Below are 24,262 nucleotides of genomic sequence, written 5' to 3'. Positions count from 1 at the left end.
AAGCGAATGGTTGTCAGAATTGATCCAAACTTTGAGCATAGTAATATTTCTTTTAAACTCAAATGAAGTTCGAAGATGGGGATACCTCCCAGCAAAATTAACATTTTAACTAAACTTTGTGAAACCTAATATTTTAACCCTGCCTGTATAAAACGGCATTTACATTAGAACTTTTTACCGGGTTAACCTGCTTTATGAGGATTTATTTGGCATATATTCAAAGGAATTGACAATTAAAACCCACAGGGTTAACGAAATCCAGTACAATGTAAACGTACAATAATGTTGGAAGATGGGACTTATCGGTCCTCTCCTTCTGGTACCACCTCTACAAAGACACAACACTTTGAAAACTTTTAAATCTCATATGGAGCGAACGGAATATCCAATGACGTCCAAATTTTGCACATAGTAATATATTTATCTTACATAGATCCAGCTTGAATATGCGTCCCGTTGGACCACTGCTTCTGATACCTTCCCCACAAAGTGTAAACATTTTGAAATCAATATCATGATAATGGAATGTCTTGTTTGATGGAAACTTTGTAATATTTTTCAAAACCTACATTAAATTCTAAGATGGCGCGTATAGGTCTGGAACCTCCCCTCATATGTAATACGCTCTGCGAGCGTTTCTTCAAATCCTCCGGTTTGGATTTTTCACGTTAAACTCTTAAAGCGATCAAATCGTTCCCATTTCATTGTCTTCAATTTTGAGAAAAAAAGCAAAAGGCAGCGGTGGCCAAGTCCACGCAGACCTATCGATGTGTGAGCAGGTGCAAAATCAATGATTGGATTTCACAATCCTTTCTGATGAATTTCTTCGCACAAACGGCGCTTGACTTCAAGATGGTATATCTTATTGACTGTACGACATTGTAGCAAGAATTTATGATGCAACACGACATTGCAGTCGAACAAAACCAAAGCCTTCAAATTTTTGGGCGAACGTGACGTATTTTTTTTTAGTTCGTGCACTTCTGAACGTTTCCGTTGGAATGATTTGGCTTTGATTTCCGTACACCCCTGATTCGTTATCAGCTATGACGTTTTTGAGACATCCCGAGAGGTGTCCATGCGACCAAGTCTTCCTTAAACCGGATATACCACAAATAAACTTGTTTTCTGGTCTTAGCAGAACGCATAAGGCAACATTTCAAATGTCCTTCGGCATTTAATTCCTTCGGTCCATTTTTTTTTTCAAATAATAACCAGTAAGTAAGGGCTTACTATATGATATATATTGGATCTATATCCAAATCTGTGGGTCTTTGGTACACCATTTACGTAAAATCGGACAAAAATATAAGTGGGTGCCATATCTAAATATAAACCATTTTCTACAATTTCAATATGGTTCGTCCTTGGGCCAAATAAGTAAACTACGCCAAATTTCATCCAATACTGATCATAAATGCGACCTGTACTTTGTTTACAATTTAACATGGAGACATGCATAAATCGACTTAGAAAGTGATTCTATGCATATTCTCAAAAGGAACCATGTGCCTATCTCCTTTCCTTTTGCCTGTTACAAACATATGCACAAAGACATAATACAGTGTGGTGAAGGGTCCAGCTTTTGGGGAAGTCCCCTTTCCCATGTCTGTTTCCGTTATATTTTCGGGTTAAATTTTGGACTCTAGGCCGATGAGAAAAACAAAAATAAAGCTCGAACCGGACATACATGAAAAAATTTCATAACTGTGGCCTTAATATATATTAATTATTAATATTTTAATAAATTGATATTAATATTTTTGATCGTAACTCTGATATACACATATGTAAATACAATTAAAATTATCACAAATACTCAGTTTTACATAAAAAAAATTATATACATACATATTTATATATTTCTACTTAAAAAATTAAAACAATTACATATTAATTTTCTATTTAATTTACGTTTCACTTTCAGATAATTTACAATAACCACAGTAACAGCAAAAACAACAACAAATTAAAGATGGCACAACACGCCTGAAATGAATATCAATCATACAAATGAGTCAATAAAACTCGACTCCCTCATCCTCCTCCTACTAGTATTATTAGTTATTACTAGTGCAAGTAGTATTAGTAGTAACGGTCAACGTAACGCATCGTTAGCGACGCGTTCTAATTTCTTTTCCAATCGGTTAAAATAAAAGCCACAAAATTAAACGCAACAATAGACCCTTTGACCCCCATACATTCATGAAAAACATGGATAAAAATGCGGGTGAGGGTGGACAACAAAATGATGGAAGTAGCGGTGGTGGAGGTGGTGGCGGCGGTGGCAGTGGTAAAGGCGGCGGTGGTGGTGGCAAAGGTGGTTCTGGCGGCAATTCAGCTGCCGGAGCGGCTGGTGGTGCCCATGATCCGGCGGCTCTGCTAGATGCGGCCTCTTTATTTGGTGAGTAGAAATGGATGGGGATGATTAGGAAAATATTATACACCTAAGTCTGTTTTCACACGGTAGATTGGTTCCAGAAGAAGCCGTGTAAAAAAAAAACCTGTAAAAAAGGGAACTCCCCTAAATTAGTGCTATTTACATTTGTTTTGACCAGTAAAAATTGTTTGTACGCGCTAAAGGTGAATTCACTTAAATCTTTAAGCTAGTGTTCGCAAACTATCGATGTTTCAGACTTTTTTCTTTCATAAATACTTTTTTGTGATATGAACATACTTCGCAAAAATTAAATTTGACAAAAAAAAGTACATACAATTTTAAATCTTGCTAAATGGAAAAAATCGTGTAAAAAAATAAAAATATTCAATTTTCAAACCATGTTATATCAAAACCGTGTACAAAAAGACCGTGTAAAAACAGACCTAGGTGTATTTAAAAAAATTAAATTATATTTATGTCCCAAAATTTGTTTGAATGAAGAATTTTAATTTTACACATTTTTTTGTTTGTTTTTATTTCCCAGCTTATTGGGGTCGTGATCCTGCTTCTGCTGCCGCAGCTGCCTCAAATCCTTTGTTCAACGCACAATTTAATGCTGCCGCAGCAGCTGGCCTAGGTTTATTACCCAATCCAGGTGGTGGTGGTTCGGCCAATGATCGTTATTCGATGGCAGCGGCCGCTGCTGCCGCAGCAGCTGGACATCATCATCAGAACACAATGGCGGTGGCAGCATCACAGGCCGCCAGCTTGGCGAGCCTTCATCCAGCAAGTGAGTTGTTGTGTAAAGTATTGAAGGAGTAACAACACAGGAAAAATGGTCAACAATATTTAATAAAAAATAATATTTACAAATATTTATTTTTTTTTTAATTAATATTGAAAGGAAGAAGATGAAAAATATAGTCAGGGTTGTGTTTATAATTTTATTTCCCCTATATCTGAAGAAGAAGAAAAAAATACGAACATTTGATTATCCCCATTTTTTTAAAGAAAAATCTCCACACCAAAAATACCTTTAAATTGTTTAACAATCTGGCATCACTTACCATTTTCGGTTCATACATCAAACATGTTGCATCATACATTTAGTTCACATCAAAGTTTGAGTAATTATTTTACCGTATTGTGTTCGAACCTTGGGTTGGTTGAACTGTCTAGCGGCTTGTGCGTTTTGTTGTGTGCAGAAAACTTGCAAACATTTCGAGGTCTCAGGTTCGAATCCCCGACCGTTGATTCTTCTTTCTCCTTCTTCTTCTTGGGGTAAAACAGCAGACACATTTGAATTTACAAGAATGTTGTTTGAAGAAAATGCTCCTAGAATAAAAAATCAGTCCATATTCAAATTTGTTGGGAATTTATTCCCGACAAATAAGGAATCCGAGAAATGCATCTCAATTCCGGTCGAGTGTGGGTGGTTGACAAATCTTTATTTTATTTTTCAATTATCTTTTAGATGTTAATAATTAAATTGAAAGGAAGTTTTTTTTCGATTTAGCGAATCCCATTGAAAATTGGGCTCATTTTGAAATTTTGAAGAATTTAGTCGCATTTTCAATCGGAAAGGGTTGTTATTTGAAGTCCTTTTATTGCCTATTTAAAGGTCCTAGCCGTATTTTCCTTTTATAGGAGGCATTCTTTTCCTCGGAGCACAAAATATGTCCTGACATAAATGTTTCAATGGGGTATTTTGAAAGTCACAGACTCTTTTTCCAAACGAAGAGACTGCAATTTAAAGTCTAATTTGCTCTGAGCATAAAAGACCTACTTTCAAAAAATGTCAAACTATGATATAGCCTTCATAAAAGGTACAGGCCGAATTTAGGTATTTTTGAGGTCCTAGCCTCACGAAGTAACTGTAATTCACAGTTTCACTGGCTCCGAGGATAAAATATCTCCTTCCAAATACAATTTAATTTGCCCTACGATAAAAGACCTCCTTCCAAAAAATGTCAAAGAAATATGTTACTATGCCATAGCCTCCATAAAAGGCACAGGCCGAATTTAGGTATTCTTGAGGTCCTAGCCTCACGAAGTGATTGTAATTTACAATTTAATTTGCCCTGACCATAAAAGGCATTTCGGTTCCTCAGAGGGTCAATATATGTTCATGTTTTAAATTAAAATGAACCCATATATCAATTCGGACGATCTTAGTTATTTTACAGCGAATTCGCTCTGATATGTCATATCACTATCTATGAAAAAAGAAAGCTTTGAAAGTAAATCTGTGCCTTTAGGTATTTTGAATTGATGGAATTGGTTGAAGTTTGGAATTTCTGTTTCTCCGATATTTCTTTAGATCAATTTTTCCAATATATCAGTGCCGCATGATTCAGATATTTTTGAGGTCCTATTCCCATTTTCAAACAAAAGTGGAGTTATGGAATCCTCCTTGTCTTCCAAATTCTATTGTTATCTTTTTATTACGACGAAGGTTGGTAAATGTTCTGATCGGTCGAACTTAAATCCACTTGTATTATGACTTACGTTCTAGTTTTTATGAAAAATTATATCAAATTTAATTTAAAAAAAAAAAATATTTCAGAATTTTGTCTCTTAAAAATATATTAAAAATTGTAAATAACCTCCATAAAATCTCCAAAATTAACCCCCCTGTTTTTTTTTCGATTTTCCCTCCTTTCATTTACACTACAGATTGGTGGGCTGTCACCCAACTAGCTGCCCAAGATTATTTCAATCGTTTGCAAGCATCTGGTCTAACACCTTTTCCACATGATTTGGCGGCGGCATTTAATCCAGCCGCATTGGGTTTAGCTGGTGCTGGTGGTGCAGCGGGCAGTGCCGGAGTTGGTGGTGCTGCCGGTGGACAAAATGCCAATTCTGGTGGTAATGCCGGTTCAACAGGTGGCAATAGTAACTCGTCCGGTGGTGGTGGTGGAGGTGGCAAATCAAGTAGTAAATCCCGCAAAGAAAAACAACGTCAACAGCAGCAGCAACAACAGCTACAACAACAACAGCAGCAACAACAATCATTGGCCAATAGCTTGAATGCAGCAGCGGCGGCAGCTGCCGCAGCAGTGGCAGCCAATCCCGCGGCCGCTCTATCAAGTATGCATGGTCTGGTGGGTGCCGGCACAACAATAACTCCATCATCGGGCCTAGGTGGCTCCGGCGGCGGTGGTGGTGGTAACAACAATAGCGGTAGCTCTAGTAATGCCTATAAGGTAGGTTTGCCCCCTTTAATATTTTTCCAGGAAAATTTATCTAATTCCCTCCTCTTCTTCTTCGTTCATTTTTGTTATTTACAGAACAACTCATCCAATTTTGGCAAATCGTCATCATCATCATCGTCCTCATCGAATCAAATACAGGTTCAATTGCCTCCACCACCTGGATCGGCATATGATCCGGTACAATTGCATAAAGAATTATTGGCCATGCAACAGGCTGCAGCTGCAGCAGCGGCCTCTGGTGCACCAAGTTCATCAAAGAAATCCTCATCCAAACAATCAAATAACAATTCATCAACGTCAGGTAACACTTCATCCTCTTCTTCTTCTACTTGTTCTACTTCTACTACTTCCCATCATCACTTAACTGGTGGCTTAAATACTTCATTACCCACTAATGTTTCATCATCATCATCAGCGAATCTAATATCACCGCATGGCTCAATGGGGGGCGGTGGCAGTGGTGGAGGTGGCGCTGGTGGTGGTGGCTCCAATTCTTCTTCCTCATCATCCTCGCGTGACAAGAGCGCCGCCGACAAGAACAATGCTTCATTGAACGCTTTGAATTCCCTATCGCAATTTGGTGCATTGTGCATGACACCGCAGCAGAGTATGCAGGCAGCGATGAATGCATTTGCTGCCAGTAATTCAGCGGCAGCTGCTGCAGCTGCGGCTGCTACATCAGGCAATAATTCTGGGGGAGGTGGCTCAGCCTCTTCACAAGCTGGAGGCAATAATAAATCTTCTAAAGATTTCATACCAACTGGAGGATTAGGGTAAGTGCTGTGAAAACACCAACGGAGATCCGCAGAACTTCAATTGTCATTTTCTCTAATTTGCAGTGACCACCCCTCATTGCTGGGAGTACGCTTGCCACCCGATACGGAGATCATCAAATACACCTCATCTATTGTGGGCCCCAAAATACCCGGTACTACTTCACGTGGTCGTAAAAAGACCATATCAGATGAACAAAACCAACTACAACAACAAAAAATTGACTTAGATTCAACAACAAATGCTCTTTCCTCTTTGCTTGCATTTCCAGGTCTTAGCCCAGCGAAAAGGGCGAGACTCGAAATGGAGTATGCTGCCATAGCGGCGGCGGCCAATGCCGCCCAACAACAACATCAGCAACAGCAAAATGCTGCAGCCGGTGGCAGTGGTGGTGCTGGCGTTGGCGGTGGTATGGGCAATTCAAGTGCCACCGGTTTGCCGGGTAATCTGACTGCCTCACAAATGGCCGTTTTGAGTGGTTCATTGGGTGCGAACAGTACAGCAACACCGGGCTCCTCGACATCGGGTGGTTCGTCGCAGAACACCCCGCATCTGGATTTGACCGGCCCCAGCAGTGGTCGCACCAGCCGTGACTCTTCCACCGATCGTGTAGAGGTCATTAAATTGCCACCTACTATTACCTCAAATGGAGCGTATAATTTATCGAATAAAAATAAAGATATCCACGATCTGACCGGTAGTAGTACAGATCTGAGTTCGGGTGTTAATCTTAGTTTGAAGCCAGCTGCCAGTTCGGTATCCAGCGCAGCAATGGCCAGTAATCAGAATGTGATCGGTGCCACAATAACCATTGATGATTTCGATGCACCCCTTAATTTGTCCATGAAACCGGATAAATCATCATCATCGAGTAATGATTTGTCTGGAGGTGCCAATAGTGGTGGTGCTGGAAGTTCGGGTAATTCGGGTGCTTCAAGTTTGCAAAGTTTGAGTTCTATTACAGCTGCCTTGGGTGGCGGCGGCGGTGGTAGTGGTACGGGTGGTAGTGGCTCCTCGGGCAGTGGAGCTGGCGCCACTGGCAATAGTTCCAATTTGGGAGGTAATAGTAGCAGCAATTCATCGACGGCCAATGCATCAAATGATCGATCCTCACAACCATCCAACTTTAAAGAGGGACGGCCAAGGAATTTGGGTCGTGGTGTGTCAAAGCCCAAAAAGAATACCGTGGCATCGTTGCTGGCCCAATCAAGGGCCGTTGGTATCAAACCCATGTTGGCCACTCAACAGTTATTGCAGCAGGGAGCTGATATTGTAAGTCCTTACCGAGAAGGAGTTTAATAAAGGAGGTTTTCTACAATGTAGTTTTTTTTTTCTTTTTAGGAAAAAATCCGTCAGGCTTTAAGCGAAGCCAATGCTCAAATGGAAGTCTCAACTGACTCGGAAAGTGTGGCTGCCGAATCGGGACTTTCTGAATCTGAGACTGAAGAACCGAATCTCTTAAATGTAACAGAACTGAGAGTACCACTCGACTTAGGCTGGAAACGTGAAACCGTAATACGTGGCCTAACCAAGGCGGGACAAATTAAGGGCGAGGTTACTTATTATGCACCGGGTAGCAATGTACCCCTTAAGTCCATTGGACAAGTTTTCTCTGTGAGTTGTTTGTAGATCAAAAATTTTAGTAGAACCACAAAAGACAAAGATTGAAATGCTATATGAGATATTTCACATAAGAAATCCGGAATTTTAATTCATTGTGTGTGTTTTTTGTTTGTTTTCTTTAGTATTTGGAAAAGAATCCCTCAAAATTATTGCGTGAAAACTTTAGTTTTTCGGCCCGAGCCATTGTGGGCACGTTCCTGCAACCGGCTCCACCACCTTATGCCAATGATGGGGAATATATACGCATGACCGATGAGGATGTGGCCAAACGTTTGGAAGATTTGAAAATATTTACACGTCAGACATTAAATGTCGAAGAACGTATACAAATTGCCAAGCAACAACAGGCTCTGCGGGATGCTAAAAAGGCCCAAAAAGAAGAAATGGCACGAAGTAAGGAGAAGGCACGCCAAGAGAAAAATGAAAAGTTGGAACAACAGAAACGTGAACGTGAACTGAAGAATCAGCAAGCCATTGAGGTATGCCGATATTTAATGTCTTATGAATTATATAATAATTTATGTTTATTACACTTTAGGCCCGCAAGAAAAAACAAGAAGAGCTGGAACGTTTGAAACAAGAGGAAATACTCAAAAAACAACAGGTTGGTATTATATTTTTATGAATTTTTTTTCAACAAATTTCTACAAGTTTTAATTATTTAGAACATCTTTTGTTTCTATCTTTGGGCTTTATAATGTGTTTGATCAAAAATTATACCAGTTTTTTGTTCTTGAAGTAGACTCAAAAATTTATTCTGGAGTATTTTTCTTTTTAATTTATAAACAATATTTGGTTTTACGTTAAGTTGTCGAAAGCTAATTTTAATACTGACATAAAGGCAAGAAGGTTTATCTTCTCAGTGACATGAGGAGGCACTCTGGCGGCTAGCCGCAGACCGATCTGTTGTTTTATATTAGCCATGTGATAGGTTGGGTTAGGGATGTATGGCTGCTGATTGCAACCGCGTTCGCTTAGGATCTGCTTGGGGTCTATTCCGGAGAAGAATGCTGAATTATCAATTTCATATTTGCCAAACTGTCTGTGTCTTCTGCCACTCAGCGATGTACACCTACAGATGATATGTTCAATTGTTTCTAGCTCTCCCTCATCTTCAAATAGACCGTCTATGATAATGTCCCATTTTGAAGTGAGAGATCTAATACTGCGGTGACCTGTTATGACCCCCAAAACGATTTCTTATTATGGGACAACAGCGAAGTTTGACCTCAGCCGCTTTCGTGATTGCCAGAATTTCTGCTTGAAAGACGCTCCAAAGATCTTTAAGTTTATATGTGTTATAGATTTCTAGTTCCCTGCAATAAACGACCTTCATCTTCGACCCGTCTTAAAAATCGACAGACCGGCGGTCAGAGGTAAGGGGCCATCAATCCAGGATTCCCTACTAGGAAACTCTACTCTCATGCCATTAAAGTCCCTATGAGAGGGAGTATAGACACTGATGTGACTACTCCTCTCCAAGATGTCACAACGTCGTGTGAAAGATGCTAGCATGGCCAAAATTCAGCGACTTCCAGCCATCCGTTTCCCGAAGCCTCAGAGCACATCTAGCAGCCTGAAATTTAACCAGAAAGACCAGTGGTTGGAGGTTCAAGATTGTATTCAAGGCTGCTTGTGGTGTGCTTCTTAGCGCTCCAGTTATCAGGATCGAAGCCAATCGCTGTACGGTATTCATTTTGGTCAGCAGTATCAGCCATGTGATAGGACAACATAGGATAGGACAACATAGCTGGTGCATGTTGTCCTATCTGAATGCTAGGCAAATGACTTTTGCATGTTTGAAAATTTTGCTTCTGTTATAAGGACTTCAAATATTCCGTTCTTCCAATCAAGTATTGGGCAGTTGTCTGAAAAAATAATTGGTAAACTCTAAAATTGTCTTACCAATTTCAGAGATAATAACATTTTTTGGTCTGATAAGTAAGAAGATTATGGCGAGGAGATTATGACGAGGAGGTCTATCTAGAATAAAATCTCCTAGCGTCAGACGGATGTTACCATTCAAAAAATGTTATCGCGGATGTATGGAAATTAATAAGAACAGTAAAGAATTGTGTTCTAAAATTCCTATTTTTTACGAAATTATATTGAAATTCCCTAGAGTAGGATGGATATAGATTCAGTCGAACCCTACATATTTTATTTTTTCAAAAATGAATTAAAACTTTGTGTAAATTCATGTTCCGATGTTGTAGCTTCTTTTTTTCATTTTCAAATCTTATTTTTTATGTATTTTTATACCCTACACAACTATGTTGTCAGGGTATTATAGCTTTGTGCAGCCCCAAATGTTTGTAACGCCGCGAAATATTGGTCCTAGACCCACCTTTAAGTATACCGATCGTCATATCTCGACTAGCTGAGTCGATCTAGACATGTGTGTCCGTCCGTCCGTCCGTCTGTCCATTATAATTTGTAAACACGATACAGGCCACAGTTATGGACCAATCTTCACGAAATTTTGCATGTAGGATGGGTTCTGGCCAATGAAGACCCCTATTGTTTTTGGAAAAGATCGGTTAATATTTAGGGGATGAAATGGACCAAATACTAAATTTTTGTCGGTTTTTCTGGTCGCTCCAGAGGCCGCAATTATGGCCCAAACACCGCGAATTTTTGCATGGAGAAGGGGATCGGGCCAGAGAATAAGCATGCATGTTTTGATAAAGATCGGTCAATATTTAGCGGGTCAAATGGACCCTGACTTTTGTGTGAAAAATGGCAAAATTTGTATTCTATGGCATATATATTTACTCCTGGAGGATGTAGACCCCAGGAGTTGATAGCACATCCAAGAGGAGTGGTTGGCCTTTAAATTGATACCAAATATATATCTACTCAGATGTGGGAGTTACAGTCAAATATTTACAGGTGCTTACGTATTCAGATATTATTCAGTAACCCATTACCACATTAGAGGGAGAAATAGTTCCAGTTATGGTCAAGAACAACGCCTATAATTTTCGGTGATGATCAGATTAAAATTTTGGGATGAAATGGACCGAAAACATAATTTTTTGTGTGTTTTCGAGTAGAGTATAATCCGAAAATCACAACGCAACCCACCGTGGAGGTAATCTGGACAAGTAATTAGAAGGACTGTACTGAATATTCGAAAAAAGTAAGGAAGGGGTGTTGTTAACCTCTAATCGGACAAGAGGGGGCAAATATCACGAAATATTACTCAGACTCGGAATAAACATCCTCAGAAAGTTAGAGTTCGTGGTAGTTGTGTAGGGTATCGCATGGTCGGCCCCGTCCGACTATACTGCTCCGCTCACTGGTTCTTCCTTTATCCTCATCGTTTCCTTATTTCAATTTAATCTTTTGTTTCCAAAAATGAAATAACCAACTTTATATGAAAAAAACTAAATGTTTTATAAATATTATGAACATTTTTTGTTTAGGAAAAGGAAAAGAAACGTCAAGAAGCTATTTTAGCTAAAGAACAGGTACAACCAAACAATTAATTAAATAATTGTCTATCCATTCATGCATTCTTTAATTTTTAACCACCACTACCTATATAATAATATTGACTACAATTTGAAAACACTTTGTAGATATTCAAAAAACATATGTACATCATATTCTTGTTCTTTAGAATAGAGTAGTTAATCACTCAAATTCCAAACTGAACGTAGTTTTTCCCCAACAAAAAAATCTTTCTTCTTTCTTCTTTCTTATGTGTTACCGTCGCTCGCTATTTATAGCAAATTTTAATAAATTATGTTTTCCCTTACCCTACAGGAACTTCAACGGCAAAAAGAAATGCTATTAGCTGCCGAAATGGAACGTGAACGAAGGCGCCAACACATGAATCTGATACGCCAACTGGAGATACGCCGTAAATTTGAAGAGCGTGAGAAAAAGAAACATCAAATGGTCTTGGATCGTTTGATATTGCGTGAGAAGCGTTTGGCAGCACGTAAACGTGATGCTGAAATTTTAGCACAAATAAGGTGAGATGAGGTGCTGTTAGAATAACAAAACAAAAACACACAAAAGGGGTTTCTCGAGCTTGGTTGTTTTGTGTGTATTGTATTGGGATTTAGATATTAATATGTTTCTCTCTCACCTATTTCTTGTCATTAGGAAACCCCAAGAGGATTCTGAATTGGTACAAACCAATCAAATACCAGATTTGGAACGTATTGCTGGTAATCGTTTGCCCGGTCAGGCCATGGCTGATTTGTTAATGGTCTTTGAATTCTTGCACAATTTCGGTGAAACTCTAGGATTTGGTAAGTCACAGAGACATCCCTTCGCCTCACACTTCAAACATTTAATAATTCATCTTCGATTGTTTTCAGATATGGAATCTCTGCCCACTCTACAAAATCTCCACGATGCTTTGGTCAGCGACAGTAATGCCGATGCCGAAGAAGAACTCTTGTCTGTGATGACCCACCTGTTGGTGTGCGCCATAGAGGATCCCGGCATACCGAATCCCGGCCGACACACCACCTTGCTTGGACAATCTTTACGTAATGCCGACATCACCAATTCCAATGTGGCGGAAATTTTACGTATCTATTTGTATGCCACTGCCACCGGGGAGATACGCCAAATGTTCGGTGTAGTTATGGATCGTGAACGTGAACGTCGTGTACCCGATCATCATCAAATCGATTCCGAGACCGTGGTACATTCGGGCAAAAATGCCGAATACTATAAACTGTTGCATGAAAATGAAACCTGGAAATTATCACAGGCTCTCAAGGATCGTCCATTTGTCGCCTTGAATCCAACTAAAAAGGCCCAGATATTGGCCCATTTGTGCAATGATTTACTCATGAATAAGGCCGTGTTGAAGCAGATCGAGAACAGCATAGAGACATGTAATCAAATGCGCAAAGAGAAATATATGACTGATATGAAGGTGAGGAAATACAAGGCTCTGCATATGCGCAAGTCACGCATTGAGGCCTATGAAAAATTACAAGCCGAAAGGGAATCGGCCATGCAGGCAATGGCTGCACAGCAAAAGTTGGATGCTGAACGCCAAGAAAAGGAAAATGCCGAAAGTGTGGGTGGTCCCAATAACAAAGAGGCGGATAATGACGGCTCGGCCAGAGGAGAACAAAATGCAAACCCCGATACTGGCCTTGGCGAGCAAAACAACAATGCCAATAACAACAAATTGGAAAGCATGGATATTGATGGTGATACATCTCCACAAAAACATCCACTTGATAAGGATATGAATAACCTGCCCGCCGGTCCATTGGATGATTCGAAATTAATGGGTCTATCGTCATCGGATATCACACCCACCAAAATGGCCAAATTGGATGATTTGTCATCTACCTCATATCACAATGGTGGTGCAGCGACGGGAGACATCAATGCCCTGTTGGCTGGTAAAAAGGTGGGTGGTGATGACGCCTGCACCGATGGTGGCATGGATGAAGATATGTCTGACATAGAATCAGAAATGACAAATGCTGAAGAAGATGAGGATAATCGTTTATCGGCCGATGAGCTACAAAAGAAACTTGATAAAATCATTAGGGCTTCGTTGAATTGCAAAGAAGTTCTGGAGAAATCCACAAATCAATTGCGGGCCACATGCTTTGGTCAGGATCGTTTTTGGAGACGTTATTGGCGTCTGCCCAAGGCTGGTGGTATTTTCATAGAGGCATTGGAATCGGCACAGAATGATATATTCCAATATCAAGAAATATTGGAACAGGAGGCAGAAGAAAGGAAACTCAATCAACCGTCATCTGATGACATTCGTCAAGAAGAAGAAGACGAAGAAAATGAGGAAACCAAGGATGCCGCAGTAGCTGAAATTGAAGGAAACACTAATGAACTTCATGAAAACAAAACCACCGCAAACAATAATCTTGACAATGATGTGGAAATGACAAATGCAGAAGTCACCACAAATAACGAAGTTACAACCACAACAACAAACACAAATACAAACGCAAACGCAACAACAGAAAACAACACCGAAGACTCAGATGATGATTGTGTTGAAACCAATCGTGTAGAACCAGAAATCGTTGATCTACGTGATGATGACGATGATGATTACGATGTGGCCATAAAACCCCAAGCTATACAAATTGATAACAACGGTGCAGCTAAGGTGGAGAAACCAGATGCTGCTGGTCTGCTACCACCACCGCCTCGGCCGAGTGCAATATCCAACAATCCAAATTCCGCTGGCCTTTCCAACAATCCTTCGATGGAGTTACCAATGACAGAAGATATCGAATTTGACATCAAAATGCCCCCCGCCCCTGCCATGGCCTCTCAGAATCTTTCTCAGAACTCTTTAACGACAAACTGTGATAAATCAGATGCAAATAATACAATGATGAATGCAAATTCGATGGCAACAACAACGCTCAATAACACCACCATAAAACCGGATCCCATGAAAATTGATGACAAAAAGGAAGACGATTGTATAATTGTCTCCTCGTCCGGGCCAACGGATATCAAACCATTAATGCAGCCACCAGAACCACAAGAGAAATGGTTTTCCATTGTTAATCGTGAAGTGCCATTAACAACAACCGAACCTCAAAATGCTACCAATCTCAAAGAATTCCAAAAGATGTACTCCAACATAACGTGCAGTTCGCAATATCAGATCCAAGGCCATCCCTGGGATCTGCCCAACAATGTCCAGTATTTCACCGTTACCATGGATGATTGCAAAGCCGATCTATCGAAATTAACACAAGAATGTATTATCTCCCTCTCCGGTTTGGATCAGGACGAAATTGACAAGAAACTAAAAGAATTCGAAGAAAAATTACAAAATTCAAAAAACTCCTTGGAGACTCCTCGTCATCATCAAATGAAAACTGAATGCGGTGAAAGCGACAATATGGATTGCGATGACGAGGAGGTGGGTGAAGAAGCTCTGGACAACAAAAAACCATTGGTAAAACATGAAATGGAAACGAAATTTTTTCCTTTTCCCAAGGACGAGGTGAATGATAGCGGGGGTGGAACAGCAGGAGGCAGCAGTGGCGGCGGCGGGACTGTTAGTGGCGAATGCGGTGACATCTATGATATAAAACCTAAATTGGAAATAAAGCTGGATGAAGCCTTGCAAACATCATTACAAAATATGCACAATATGTCGCTGACAAACATCAGCAACTTCATACAATACGATGTGCCGACACCGCTACAAATGACCCTCGAAGAATCACAAAAGTTAGAGGAAATCAAACGTGAGGGGTTTCCTAAAAAAGTGAAAAATAGTTTCGTACCCTACGATCTGCGTTACAATTGGTGGAAAATTGACACGATGGAACTCTTGCAACAGGTCATTAACTCCCTGAATTCTTCGGGTCTGCGAGAAAAAGAATTGAAAGAGAATCTGACCCGTTTCATTAGCCAAGAGATACCATTGGGATTGCCCTATCCAATGGGCGAGCCAAAAGAAAATGATCCACCATTCGTGTTGCCCGATAAACCCAACGATTGGACACCAAAAATTGCCAAACGTGTGGAAATGGCATTGCTAGAACAATTGGAGGCACTGGAAGATAAAATCGCCTCAGCCTCAATGCAATTGAAAAATTGGGTGCTGCCACCACGAATTGAATCGGAGCTGAATTTAGAAAGTGATGCCGACATTACAGAAGAGGATTTTATTAGCATTATACCGATGATAAGGGAACGTATTATCGATTTAGAAGCCAATATTGAAAGGCGCTATTTGAAACCACCACTAGGGGCACATACGGGTGATGCCCACCTAGCTGCCATTGCTCAAAATCAACAGAATACCCAAACACAAAATTCCGCCAATGCGGCAGCGTACTATCAACAAATGCAACAACAACAGCAGGCTGCTGCTGCCCAACAGCAACAACAACAGCAAGCATTCAATCCATCAGCATTCAATGAACGTGCAATGGCTTTGGCTGCAAATAATGCTGCTGCAGCATCGAATAGTAACACAGATGCCCAAAATTCAACACAAACGCACAATGAAAATAATTCTGGTGGCGATTCACCTTCCAGCAATTGTGATAGTGATAAAGATGAAAAGGTGGAGAATATACCGAAAGGTTTGGTATCATGGCGTGATGCTGTCTCTCGTTCACATACCACGGCACAGCTGGCCATGGCATTATATGTACTGGAATCGTGTGTTGCCTGGGACAAGAGCATTATGAAGGCGGTAAGTGTTGTTTAGTTATGTTTTGAAAAGAAAAGAAATACAATAGTAAATAGATTATATATGCATAGAATATCAAGTGTGTCTTCTATACTATACTACATATATAAATGAAAATTATTTTTTTTAAAGAAATCTGGCCAAGATTAATGAATTAACCCATCCACTCACTTTTATATACACCACAGAGCACACATTTTGTATCATTGTTGTTGTTATTGTGTTTTATTATTTTTTTTTTTTTAATTTGTTTCTTTTATTATTTTGTGTAATGTCCGTCTTCTTCTACAATTTTTTGTGTTGTATTTTGAAAGCTATTAATAAACATTTAGATTTTTTTACTAACATATGAATCGCTTATTTCCATCATTCATAATTTTGGCTGCAATCGTTTATCATTTTATATATTTTGTTATGTTTACTCAGCTTATTTCTTACTTGGTGCATGTTTTGGCTTTGCAAGTATAATTCTCAAAGTGGAATCTGACTCTGATTTTGTATAATTAGAAAATTTTGTCGCGGAGGAAATCAATTTTTGATCCCAAACAATAAGAAATATCTTGAGAATATATCAATTTGAAACATGCGGAATCTAATGTAGGAAATATTTAAAATGCTTCCATAGTCACAATTTATAGATTTTATCTCCAACATATACAATATTATAATAAACAATTCGCAACAATTGCTGGTGGCACCATCGAAAGGCCAATCATTCGATGGTGGCACCAATGGCACCAATAGAAGATTTCGAAAATGGCATCAAAAAGCCTGCCGCCCCTGTTATGGCATCTCAGAATCTTTCTCAAAACTCTTTAACGACAAACTGTAATAAATCAGATGCAAATAATACAATGATGAATGCAAATTCGATGACAACAACAACGCTCAACAATGAGCGGATGACTCACCTTTGTCAGGGAGGCTTTAAAATACCCGAACTGAAACAGGGTAGTTATAATTATGGGCCATTGAAAATTATCTTCAAGGAAGTCTATTGACCTCAGAAAACCAAAAATGTCTAAACAACCTTTTGGCTTACAACAGATCTCTTACACTATAGTTTATTTTTTTTATCGATGCATTAGAAGTCCGTTTAAGTATTTTTTTACTCCCTAATTTCTATTTTATAAAATATAGAGACTTATTCTTGCAAAGATCTCCATTCATCACCCTCCCTTTTTCATAACCCCTATTATACCTAAATGTAGTTGTTGTTGTTTTTTTCTTACTCATTATGACCGTAATTAAGAAATAAAGAAATTTACAAATAATCAATCCAAAAAAAAAACTAATTTTCTAAAAAAATACCTTTTTTCGATTTTTTTCTTTTCCAAATAATATAATAAAAAATATATATTTGTTGTTGTCCAATTGCTACGCACTTATTTTAAATGTTGCTTGATAACATAAAAATCCTTTAAATTTTAAATTAAACCAATACTTTTTGTATTTTTTATTCGGTTTATTATGACTTTTGTGCTTTTATATTTATTACAAATAATTTTCTATGTTTCTTTGACTAAATTTGAAATCAATGGTGAATGTTTTTTTGTTTTGTTTTGGAATTTTTTTTAATAAAAACAAATATTTACCCTAAATCATTTACACAAATATAACTACACTATTTTACGATCACAACACCGTCATCTCTTACATTCATAAATTCATAATTATTGTAACTTTAAATTTGAAAAAAATCCCTAATTCCTTTACACAACACTACCACGAACACCCACCACCTCCTCTTCTCTTGTAATGTGTAATATTTTGATTTTGGGTTAATGGTATTTTAAATATTAAAAAAATAATTAAATATTAAAAAAAAACTTCTTACAATAAATGTAAATATCCACCAATTTCCTTAAATTCCCCTTCCTCACAAACAAATCCTTAATGTTGTTGTTGATTGTTTACATTTTGGCTTATTCGTTCTTATTCACCTCTATAAAAACAACCAAATCTTCCATCAACACACACCTTTACCACCGATTGTCATATGATATTCGAAAATTCGTTCGTTCACCCCACCAAAAGAAAGAAGATATGAAAAAACAAGAAAAATCATCCAAGAAATCGAAAAAGGAAAAGAAATCCAAAGCCAAGAAAAATTCCCACAAACATGATGAGGAAAATGCCGGCAAGCAGCATAAACACAAACATTCCAAGAAAAAGAAATCGAAAAATAAAGAACAAGAACAAGATAGCCTGGAAGATAATCTCAATATAAAGTCATTATTTGAGAATGCAACAACCGCCAACAGAACAACAGCCCTGACAAATGATGATAGCTCAAATGATGCTTCCCGCACCACCACCACAAATGATGAGGAGAACAATGCCTTGAGAGTGTGTGAAACAACAGCAACAACAATCAAAATCAATTTAACCTATCAAACTCCCAAGCAACGTTTTAAGAATGCCCTCAAAGCAGCCAGTTCAACAACAACCTCAAATTCCTCTTCCCCACTTCCCCCTACCATTCCCTCAAACAATATCGTTCAACAAGAAGATGTACAAAACAATATATCTTCATCAAATTTCCCAACAGATGATGAATCTCTATCATCACTCGATTCTAGTCATTTTGCTCAAGAAAATTCCAATAAAAAGAAAAAATCGTCAAAAAAGAATTCCAAAAATTCAAAAGCCAAAACATGTTCACCACACAAGACAACAAATACCCATTCCACAAACACCACCACCAACACAAAACACACAAACGATTCCCATAATTCCCCCCTTTCAAAACTATCGAAATCCAACACAAAAACAACAACAACAAATACTAAAAAATTAGGTAGAAGCCGTAAAAGAACCACATCTACAAACTCTTCCACATATTCGAATTCCTTACAGAATTGCCAGTTCTGCACATCTGGCGAGAATGAGGATAAGCTATTGCTGTGTGATGGCTGTGATAAGGGTTATCACACCTATTGTTTCAAACCGAAAATGGAAAATATACCCGAAGGCGATTGGTAAGTATTTTTAAAAAAGCAAATATGAAAATAATAAATTTTTTTATTTAATTTTTTTCTGGTCTGAAGTTTTTTTGGTTGGTTGGTTATAGAAGTTCAGCAGCATTTATTTCTCAAAACAACAAATTTCAAATTTTTCATTCATCTCATAATCATCGGAATTTTAAAAATCGTTTTTTTACTTATTGTCCGTCTCAAATTCTTGTTAATACTTGTTCGCTGCTACCCTACCATTTTTCAATGATTTCCACCCATCACAATGAAAACATGTTGTCATAATCCACCCTCCTCCCCAAGAAAGCACCAATCCAACACTAAAATTTCAAAATTTATTTGATTTTTTTTCAACTGTTTTTTTTTTTAATTCTCATTTTACTAATCCCTGATGTTCTCTCCTTCTCCTTCAAGGTATTGCTATGAATGCGTCAACAAGGCCACCAATGAACGCAAATGCATTGTCTGTGGTGGCCATCGCCTACCGCCCGTGGGCAAAATGATTTATTGTGATTTGTGTCCGCGTGCTTATCATGCCGATTGTTACATTCCTCCACTGTTGAAAGTGCCTCGTGGCAAATGGTATTGTCATGGTTGCGTTTCAAAGGCACCACCACCGAAAAAACGTTCCTCCACCAGCAAACCTCGCCGTGATCGTGATTCATCCTCATCCACCTCGCTGTCAAAACGCAAAGACAAACATCACAATACATCGTCCAGCTGTGAACAATTAAATACATCGACCGATCATCATAATTTGCACAATTCATCACACGATGAATCAATGACTTCCTTGCCGCCACCATTAAGGTAAGGAAATTTGCACAAACACGCCGAGGGAATGTAGAAAAAAAAATAAAAAATCATATTCTTTAAATTTCTAGTCCCGCCCATTCAGTGGCTTCCACCTCCTTTGATGATCATCACAATAACTCCATAGATACAACGCGCTTCCAAAATCAAGTTAGCAATCGTCAAGGAGCTATGAGTCCGCATAGCAACACCACCGCCACTACCACCCACAATGAATACAACAACGATAACAGCAACATGGATCCCAGTGGAATTAGTACATCCAACAGCAATGCGCCTGCAGTTAATCATGGCCTCTTAATATCTGCCCAACACCAACAATTGATGGGTGGTAATCTTGCCGCCATGGCAGCTGTACAAAATCCCACAACGCCACAGACACCCATGTCCATGCCCATGACAATGCCTTCTCAGCAACAGCAGCAACAACTTTTCAATACAATGACAACATCATCATTGCTGCCGCCTCAATCTCAGGCCATGTCATCATCACTGTTTGCCAATTTGGCCGGCTCGCCTGGCATTGTGGGTTTGAATCAAGCAAACAATCATTTACCACCATACTCAATGAATTCCACTGTGGTGGGTACATCTCTGATACAACCACCACCACCCACCTCAATGGGCATCCCTAGTAGCGGTTCATCGCAACAACCCCAACAAATGCCACCTGTTAGCAATCAACCAATGCCCATTATACCCAGCCAATTACCAATTTCCATCAATATGCCAGTATTATCAGCAGCCGCAACATTACCCACGTCGATGACAACAGCGGCAACATCTTCGTCTACATCTTCGTTAATGTGTTCAACCACTTCGCCACAACATTCCCTAACATCACCACGTTCCTCAACACCCACCCAGGGCCAGCAACAATCAATGCATTTTAATACACCAATGCCGCAACAATTTCAACAACATTCACCACAACTAAATGCTCCAGTCCCGGCCACATCACCAGCAGCAGCGGCATTAACACCACCTATTGGTGGCGGTGGTGGTGCCACAAACACATCGACAGCATTAGGTCCACCACCACCCCTTAACATACATGCAGTGCAGGAGGCTAAGGAGAAAATGAAACAGGAGAAAAAGGAGAAACATGCCACCAAAAAACTAATGAAGGAGTTGGCTGTGTGTAAGACTGTTTTAGGGGAAATGGAGGTGAGTTTTCACATTGAATTTTTTAAGGATAATCATTCCTTAGATCAGAATAATAGTTATCCTTTGTATAAAAACTAAAAGACCAGTAACGACATAGACCAGAAAATGTTATCATGTATGTCTGATCATAATATAACTGAAAATAGGCATAGGAGGACCTAATTATATGACAAGCGTCTTCAAATGAAAGGCCTTTCTTTATATCATGATAGGAAACTCACAAAAATTTATTTTTTCCTAGAATCAAAAATTCTTCAAATTATAATCGAATGAAAAAATCGAATAAAAGATTTCATGAACACTTTCTCTTAGAAGTCCTCACAGTTTTATTTTTCAAAGGTGTCCGTTTTTAGTTCTTCTTTCAAAGAGGACCAGAAATTCTTCAGTAGTAGAAGACAATAAGTAATTAGCATCTATCCCTCCGTAAAAATCAAATTCTCCTATCTTCAATTGAAGACTAAAGACATTTAACCATAGCATAACAAAATGTCTTCTGAAATACATATTTCATATAAGACCAGAAGCCTTATTCCATAGAAGACAACAAAGTATTCTTCTATTGTATTCGCCTTTCATTGAAGATCAATGACCTTCTGCCATTGGTCTGAAAAAATTGTCTTATTTTTCAGAGCTCTTCGTTTTCAGTTCTTCTTTCAAAGAGAAACAGAAATTCTTCCTTCATAGAAGAGAATAATAAATTATGCCACAGAGGAACAAATTGCCCTGTTCCAGATGTGACTAGAATGCCTCCCTCCGTAGAAGACAAACATTTTCCTTTCGTCATTCATTCAAGACCATAGAAGAACATAATGTCTTCTTCTTTAGAAGATATGAAATACTTATATAAGACCTTTATTTTATATAAGACCAGAAGCCTGAATACATAGAAGACCACAAGGTATTCTTTCATAAAAGATCTAAAATACTTATTTCATATAGACTGTGGCGTGTCATTTTATAGTAAACCATTTTATAGTAAAACCGCTTTTATTCTTTTATTCAAAACAAGAGGGTCTTAGTGAAAGTGGGTCTTCTTTCATAGAAGAGCCTCTTCCTTCATAGAAGACCAGAGGGTACTCTTTCATAAGGGTCGCCTTACATGAATGAAGAAGCATCAACTGATCTTTTTCATGCAAGACAAGGTCTTCTTTTACAAAAAATATGGGATCCTTCTTCCATAGAAACAGATGACGTCATTTCATTGATAACCCGAAGGTCTTGTTTCATGAAAATGGATTTTTTATAAAGGATCCTTTTAAAGAATATTTTATTAAGGAATCTAGGCCAATAGACGTGGATTTTAAAGAATATTTTATTAAGGAATCTAGGCCAATAGACGTGGATTTTAAAAAATATTTTATTAAGGATACCTACCCCAGTAGAAATGGACTTTAAAATAATATTTTATTACGGATACCTACCCCAGTAGAAATGGACTTTAAAATAATATTTTATTAAGGATACCTAGGCCTAGGGGTTTTCTTTTATAGAAATCGAAGGGTCTCCCTTTATAGACGAGCATCTTAGAATATCAGAAGATCTTCTTTCATATAATAACACAATATCTTCTAGAATCAGAGGGTCTCCTTATATTGATGACCGGAAGGCTTTGTTTCACGAAAACCTGGATTTTTCAGAGAAAATGGGAGGGTCTGCTTCTATATAGATCAGAAAACCTTCTCTTAAATGAGTTCATATTTACAGTTATAGTTATTTATAGAACGATATCATTTTTATTTATTTCAACTTCAATTAATGAAAAAATAAATTTTTTATCCTCTTTTATTTCACACAGCTCCATGAAGATTCATGGCCATTTTTATTGCCAGTAAATACCAAACAATTTCCTACCTATCGTAAAATCATTAAAAATCCTATGGATTTGTCAACTATAAAGAAAAGACTACAAGAATTAAGGTAAGCACGAAATAACTCCCATTAATTTTTTCAACATTACTAACAAAATTTCAACCCAATTCCCCCCTCGCTCTCTTTTCTTCTGTAGCTATAAAAGTCGTGAAGATTTCTGTGTTGATGTACGGCAAATATTCGATAATTGTGAAATGTTCAATGAAGATGATTCACCAGTGGGTAAAGCTGGTCATGGTATGCGTAAATTCTTTGAAATGCGTTGGGCTGAATTGACCGATAAACATTCATGATATCAATTGCAACAACAACATACAGCCGCCACAGCAACAACAGCATCATCAGCAACAATTGTAACAGCTGCGGCAACATTACCACAGATCCAACAACAACAACAGCAGCCACAACAAACACAACTCAAATATAATAGTGAATAAGTGAAAAAGATGATGAAGAAGAAACAAACTTAATGGCTAAGGACGAAGCTGAATTGAATACTATCCCCACACAATAATACATACATGCATACACATACATTAATACTGTAAAACAATGAAATGTAAAACATTTTATTTAATTTTATTTTTTGTTTACAACAAAAAATCCAACACACACACAGATAAGTAAATTAATTTATCATATTATCTCTATATATAGTGACATAATTATAAATATTAACGAAATAAATAAATAAATAACAAGTGGAACGTAAGAGAAAGCTAAAAAGAAACTCTTTCACATACACACACATCCCAAAAGAAAAAACTCTTCCCGCGTAAAATTTTTTAGAACTAATATTTCAAAATCTTATTGATAATAAAAGAAAAAAATGCTTGAACAGGAAACAGAAAAGGAAATGTATTTAAAAAGAGATGCATAAAAACACAACAAGCTCACATCTATAACTATAAAACACCAAAATACATACATTTACAATCGGCTGAAGAAAAAAAAATTAATAATAATTGGATTTTAACAAAAACACAAGAAAAAAGGCTTGCAGAATATTTTTGTTATAAAAAATTACGAAACACAAGAAAACATCTTAGAGATTTTTTTGTTTTACAAAATAATTATGTGCCGTAATTACATGTTTTTTGTTATGGATTGGATTTTAAAGGGTAAATTAATACAATTTTTGAACAATAAAGCCTACGTTGGCTGTTCTATTTTTCTATGACCGCTATTAAAATCTGAAAATTGATTCGAAAATCCCTCCCAAAAGTTAACTTGTATTAACGGTCGTATGAAATATGGTGCATCATGT

General features: G+C 38.0%; 1 protein-coding gene across 1 annotated transcript; it reads left to right on the top strand.

Annotated features, from left to right (window-relative positions):
• The first annotated feature begins 2,108 nt into the window (after positions 1-2,108).
• Positions 2,109-23,307, top strand: LOC133327957 (uncharacterized). The gene is made up of 19 exons (XM_061536503.1): positions 2,109-2,284; positions 2,351-2,404; positions 2,925-3,170; positions 5,057-5,586; positions 5,671-6,368; positions 6,435-7,641; positions 7,711-7,983; positions 8,115-8,471; positions 8,531-8,596; positions 11,421-11,465; positions 11,764-11,975; positions 12,109-12,257; positions 12,327-14,054; positions 14,145-16,174; positions 19,031-19,152; positions 19,561-19,956; positions 20,031-21,126; positions 22,922-23,043; positions 23,132-23,307. Exons 1-19 carry the CDS (start codon positions 2,206-2,208, stop codon positions 23,286-23,288), a joined length of 9,567 nt encoding a protein of 3,188 aa, XP_061392487.1. The 5' UTR covers positions 2,109-2,205; the 3' UTR covers positions 23,289-23,307.
• Positions 23,308-24,262: the final 955 nt, after the last annotated feature.

Source organism: Musca vetustissima, unplaced genomic scaffold (assembly GCF_032173495.1).
Source record: "Musca vetustissima isolate MV318-11 ecotype Yass unplaced genomic scaffold, APGP_CSIRO_Mvet_v1 utg8445, whole genome shotgun sequence".
Lineage (NCBI taxonomy): Eukaryota > Metazoa > Arthropoda > Insecta > Diptera > Muscidae > Musca > Musca vetustissima.
Note: the sequence above shows the minus strand (reverse complement) of the source record. Positions and strands in the feature narration are given on the sequence as shown.